Source organism: Centruroides sculpturatus, unplaced genomic scaffold (genome assembly GCF_000671375.1).
Source record: "Centruroides sculpturatus isolate CEXI.00-Female unplaced genomic scaffold, Cexi_2.0 scaffold744, whole genome shotgun sequence".
Lineage (NCBI taxonomy): Eukaryota > Metazoa > Arthropoda > Arachnida > Scorpiones > Buthidae > Centruroides > Centruroides sculpturatus.
In genome coordinates, this window is record NW_019385145.1 from 421,006 (window position 1) to 427,365 (window position 6,360).

General features: G+C 34.1%; 1 protein-coding gene across 1 annotated transcript in view; it reads left to right on the forward strand.

Annotated features, from left to right (window-relative positions):
• Positions 1–6,062, forward strand: part of LOC111635390 (probable ATP-dependent RNA helicase YTHDC2) — an 87,586-nt gene extending 81,524 nt beyond the window's left edge. The window contains exon 20 of the mRNA XM_023380344.1: positions 5,786–6,062. Coding sequence (XP_023236112.1) covers positions 5,786–6,061 — 276 coding nt within the window. The 3' untranslated portion in view covers position 6,062. The remainder of the gene's footprint in view (positions 1–5,785) is intronic.
• The last annotated feature ends 298 nt before the right edge of the window (positions 6,063–6,360 follow it).

Genomic DNA, 6,360 nt, shown 5'->3' on the forward strand with positions numbered 1-6,360 from the left:
TGTATTCATTAATTTTCATTTTCATGTAGTAAAGGCTCTATGCCTTCATAAAGTACGTACTTTTCCTTTGTTTAAGGGTATTTGGGCAGTTTATTCTCTGTTGTATTCTCCAGCAAACAATACATACAAGTACAGTACACTATTTTCTGAGGAAACACGCATACTTATCCTTTTTTAATCCCATTCCCGATAACCCGGCATTTTCACAAACTCGGCCACCCTTCGGTCCACATTAGGCCAAGTTTTCGAGGTTCTACTGTATAAAGAAAAATAAAGTATAACTAAAATACATATAACCCTATGGCTGAAATATCATAAAGAATCAAATATAAAGAAAAATAAAATATAACTAAAATACTGAGAGATCTGAATAGCCCCTGGGTCTAAATTAATAATTTAAAAATCGTGTTAAAATTTAGTCATGAAATATTCTTTCATTTTGGAGGAAAAATAATGTTTTCTAGTGTGGGAAAACAGCTAGGAGAGTCACTTCCTTCCATGGAAGTTAGAACATCTTCTGTCTTTCCCCTTATCTGCTAAAAATCTCACTTCAATGGGAACTGTTTACCCCTTATTTCATCCCCTTCCCATCCGTTCACGTGAATAAAGCCTCGACTGATAATTGGTCGTAAATCAGGAGATATATGGGAAGTTCAACCGAATTCGGGGAGTTCATCAGCAGACCTGGAAGAGTCAGGACTCCACACATTCGCTCTCTAGGCCATCACCCTTTGGTGTTCGTCAGGAGATCTGATAGTAGAAAGAAGTCTCCATATTCTCTCCCTGAGACCATCGTCCTTAATGAGGGGGTTCGTCAGAAAATCTCATAGAGGAGAGATATCTCCCATATTGGCTCCACACCGCCCTTAAGAGTTCGTCGACAGTTCTGAAAGTGACAAGACTCCACACAATTGTTTTCTAAGGCCAACGCCCTTAAGAGTTCATCTGTAGATCGGAGAGTGAAAGGACTCCACACCAATATGCCAGCAGACTAACGCCTCGTCATCCCTGAACAAGTTACTCCTAAGTTATCAATGAAGTACCTTTGCCAAATAAGAAGACGACATTGCCAAGTAAACAGGTTGTATGTTTAAGACTAAATTGTGAGCTCTCTCTCTCTCGTAAATGTATAGAGTGAGAATACTACTCTCTCTCGACTCTGTGTAGACTAAGAATAGATTTCCTCCTGTCACAATTGATATGATTATTCGTTCTTTGATTGACCGTTTGAATATACTGATTATTTCTTATTCTGTATTAATATTGATAATGGTTTATTAAATTATATATATATTTTGTTAAGAGATGTCTCTTGTTGAATCACTGAATCAGATCNTATATATATTTTGTTAAGAGATGTCTCTTGTTGAATCACTGAATCAGATCGACGGCATAAATTTCACGCGTGTTTATCCGCGTTACGCAAAGTAGATAAACTGGTGTCCAGGAATCCTGACGTTGGATAAAGACTTTGCCGTCTATATCCTCTTTAATATTAAAAAGCCCTCCCGGTCAAAATCCTGATTAGGATCGGATCACAAGATCCGAAACACAGAGACTATTCTCACGGAATAGGCCAGTAAGCGGCGTGAACTTAGTTCCACGTCCCAGCAGATCTCACAATACATATAACCCTACAGCTGATGGCCACAGCGAAAAATTATGAATAGTTGTGACTATAAAAATATATAAAGCTAAACTGTATGGAAGTTGCATCAATAACAATTGCATCTCTTTTCATATGGAATATATTCATATGGAAGGTGGACTCAATGATCAGGTACAGAATGATTGGGTTTCTTTCTACGATACAAAGTGGATTGCAGAAATAACGTGCCTGACACTGTTGACTAGATGGTTAAATTTGGCCAAAGAATATCCAATGCTGCAAACAGCCAATTTAACAAGGGAAAGTTTTTCATCTACAAGCAGATGGGTGGAAGGATATAAGAAAGCTGTGTATAAGTACTGTAAATTTTTGTACCTGGTGAGTTGGAAAATGGTGGAAGGGATGATGTGCAGCAGCTCACCAAATTTGTGAAACACAAAAGAAAATTCCATTGGAGGATCTTGTGTCCAAGTAGATTCAAGAAAGAAATTTTTGTTTTTTCTTGGATTCGTATCCTCTTTAGTAAATGAAATAGGCTAACACAGACTGTATAGAAACTAATAGCTCTTCATCAGAGCTTTCCCATGCCAGTAGCACATTGTTGACGTAACACAAATGGAGAAGAGGATTATGTATGATTGAAAAATTTTGAACTCTATAGTTCTCATGACCGATTCAGCCAAAGTAGTCAAGAAAGACGAGTCCACAGGAACTTTCTGCTTTTGTAAATAAATGTTATCGTTGAAACAAAAATAATTGTTTTCTGTAATCAGTAAAAGAACCTCTCTCAATCCCAGTACTTATGGTATGGAACAACCAGGTTTTAATAATTAGTTTTTAATAATCAGTAAGGTGTTTGCAAGTATGACTTCTTCAGAATGGGGGGCACTGATGAGTATAAAGAAATCATATCTATTTGGAAAAAAGATATGAATTAGAAGGTATATCCCCAATACCACCAGTTATAATGGACTTTGCTTCAAGAGTGGAAGACATGACAAGATTGGAGCTAGGGACAAGCACAGCAATTTTTCTAGCAAGTGCTTTTTCTAAGAAATATGGTGGATGGGACTGCTCATTCACCAAAGGATGAAGTGGCAGGCCAACTCATGCATTTTCACTTCAAAAAACAACATGGTATATGCCACATTAGCTAGTGGATCTAGTAGTACAATACTACATCCAAAAATATAAAATTTACATTTTATATAATATAAAAATATTATTAATATACAAAACTCCTTGTTTTTGTTTTCCTCTTCCATTGTTTCAATGCACCAGTGACAGTCCAAAACAATTTTTATATAGGGAGGCAACTATTTATTGGTGGCTCTATATATGAAAATTGTTTTGTACTGTTACTGGTGTGTTGAAACAACAGAAGAGGAAAACAAAAACAAGGATTTTTGTATATTTGTGATATTTTTATATTTTTTTAAAATGTAAATACTGTTGGCCAAATTTTAATTTTTATTTAAAGAAAATTCACATCTTCCTCACACTTTCTAGCAGTAACTGTATTAAACAGTTATTGCTAGAAAGTGTGAGGAAGATGTGAATTTTCTGTTATACCAAATAAATTTTACTCCAGTAATACTTGATAGCTAAATGCTGGATATATTGTATTCAATCACAGTACTCCAGTACTTAGAATCTCCATACTGGCAAACTAATCACTACTGTGTAATCTAAACACTGTTCATACTACTGAATCTTGATTACCTTACTGTTAGGTTTTTATCCAGCAATACTTTTTAGGTTGCTGAAATTAATTTTTTATCTATAATTTGCTACCTGGCATCCCTTTCTCTCTCTCTAGCCTTATGAATGTGCAATGCTTCCTCAAGTTTAATATACTGTATTGCTTTTCCTGAACCTTCTAGATTGTTTCTGGTTGATTCTATTTTACTATTATGGAATCTGGGTCTGCTACTGCATAGGGTGCTAAGACTGTAACTGACTATTCATTCTGGATGTTATCTTTATGTTCTTTTATCCTGGTTTCTATGTAACGTAAGTTATTATGCCTTCTTCTGTCTTTTACTGATATTCTATATACCCAAGGGATGCATATTGGGTTAACAGCCTCTTTGCCATTCCTTATTATCCTGTATATAGTGAAATTTCTCTTAAATATAATTTTCTTGTAGCAGTAATCCAGTATCTCTATAGACATTGCAGAGGGGTGCCATGTATTCCACAACTGCATATTCATTCTGCTTGTTATGTCTTCTCATCTGTCTTCTGTTTTCCATTTGTTGTTGATCATTTGTTGATCCTTATCATTTTATGCTTGATCCCAAATCAATGCACAATTTCTGATGTATTCTAGCTCTCTTATCCTGTCTTGTACAGTACATTAGTGCAATGAGTATACAAATGTTTTATAAGAGCCCTGAAAGCCTCTATTTTATAGCTTGCCATATCAGGTGAGACCCACAATATAAATTTTTGGTTGTATGTCAGCTTCCTTTAAATATCTGTGGTGATGCTTCATTTCTTTAATGTGATTGAGATTCCAAGGAAATGCATAGCAACATCTTATTGTTTGTGGTTAATGCTGGTGCAGTTATGAAAAGGATTTTTATTTAAAAAAATACCCCTGTACCATGAAGGTACATTATTCTATGGTTTACGTTTTCATATCAAACAAAGTGGCATCCAGTGACAACAGAATGATGCCATCACCTGAGATATGAATTTGCTAATTTCACCATAATTTGCGTATCAATATATGCCATGAATGTAGACATATCATATAAATTTTAAATGTTTTGTAACTTCTGTTTAAACATTTTAGTTTTTATTTCAAAGTTTACTTGGAAAATTGTAAAATACAGAAAGATAGTACAGTGGGTGATCGGTTAACGAACATAATCCGTTCCAAGACTTTGTTCGCTATCCGAATTGTTCGTTAACCGATTATCGATTTACCATAGGTTTTAATGGGAATTTAATTAATTCGTTGTGAAGACCGCCAAAAATAAAAAAATATATATACTTTCTTACTACGTTTATTTATACGTAATAATAAAAATACATACATGCACAGTCTTGCGTTTTTATTAGTCATGTTTTTTTCCGTTTGAAAGGGTTAAAGAATCTGTCTAATGTCGATTGCTTTTCTCTCTTTTTCAGGATTTTACGTAAGTAATTAATAGGATTGCAATTGTAGAAATCCCCAAGCCTCAACCTAGTTTGGATGCCATTCAAAGACCGTTGTTCTGACATCTTCCCACTTCTTCAAAAGATCTTTAATAGCAAATATCGGCATTAATCTTCTTTTTTCAGAAGAAAACATATCTCGCCGAGTTTCTTGATGTTCTTCATTCAAGAGTTTTTGACGTTCTTTTGTCATCAGATCTGTTTCAGGTTCCATTATGAACTCTTCGATTTTCTTTATTTCTCAGATGTGACTTTTGTTACTCCTTTAGCTACTTGAGTCTTCCTGATTATACAGTATTTTTCCTAAATAAGATTGAACTACGGCCTACTGTAGACCTATTCACGCCATACTGCCCAGCAACATTAGGCATCTTCTGCCCACTTTCTACCTTTGCTATTATACTCTCACCTTTTGAAAAGAAAAAAAAACAGACGCTTACCCGACAGTCTCGCGAATACATAAAAGAATTGTTTTGTCAGAAAAATAAAAGGCTGGAATTACAAGGGAGAGTTTCAAAGTTCGGAGGAATACTATCCGATTGGTATATACCGGCTTGAGCGTCGATATCGACGTCTTCTACACTCCGAAAAGTTTCGAATTGTTGCCTGAAGACAAGAGAAGACCAATCGGTATTCATTATTTTACGTCGCTTCTTCTTGTGTTCGTTCTGTGCGGTGTTTATTATCCGATCATGTGTTCGTTGTCCGAACATAAAAATCTTTCGCGAAAGTGTTCGTTATCCGATCTGTTTGTTAACCGATCACCCACTGTATTTTGTTTTCTTAAATAAGGAAATTTTTATTTAGCGAAATATTTAGATTTTTTATTCAAATCTTAGTTCTAAAGTATATTTTTTGAATTTGTACTTCTGTTTTATTCTTTATTTCTTAGTTTTTGCACTCTGTTTTGAAAACTGTTATATTAAAAAAGTTTAGAGATAATATGATGATGAGTAATTAAAGAAGTATTAGAATAATAATTTGATAATTATTTTTTTATTGATCATGTAGGCATGGCAAAAAGGAAGAAGTGATGGATATGAAAAAACATTTTGTGAAAAAAATTTTCTTTCTGCACCAACCATGGAAATTATTGTAGGAATGAGAACTCAACTTTTAGGCCAACTTAGAGCATCTGGATTTGTAAGAGCAAGAGGAGGAGGAGATATAAGGGATTTAAATTCTAACTCTGAAAATTGGGCTGTTGTCAAAGCTGCCCTTTGTGCTGGAACGTATCCAAACTTGATACGTGTTGACCGTGAACGTCAGCAACTTATAACCCAGTAAGTATTTTCTTTATATTCAATATGATTTATGTAATTTATTTTATTAGTCATGAAAAATTTAATCAGTTTTACTTATAGATACTTAAATCTTTTGAATTCTGAATTATTATTTTGTTTTCTATAACTTTTGTGATCTTTACTGTTACTCATGCATTTAAATAGAATTTTTTTGTTTAATTTTATAAAATGCAGGACTAAATGTATGTGTAGTGAAATATGCATGAGTGACTAAAAAATGTATCAATTTTTTTCATGTTTGGAATGTAAATTTAATTCAGATCACCACATAAACTGTTTCAA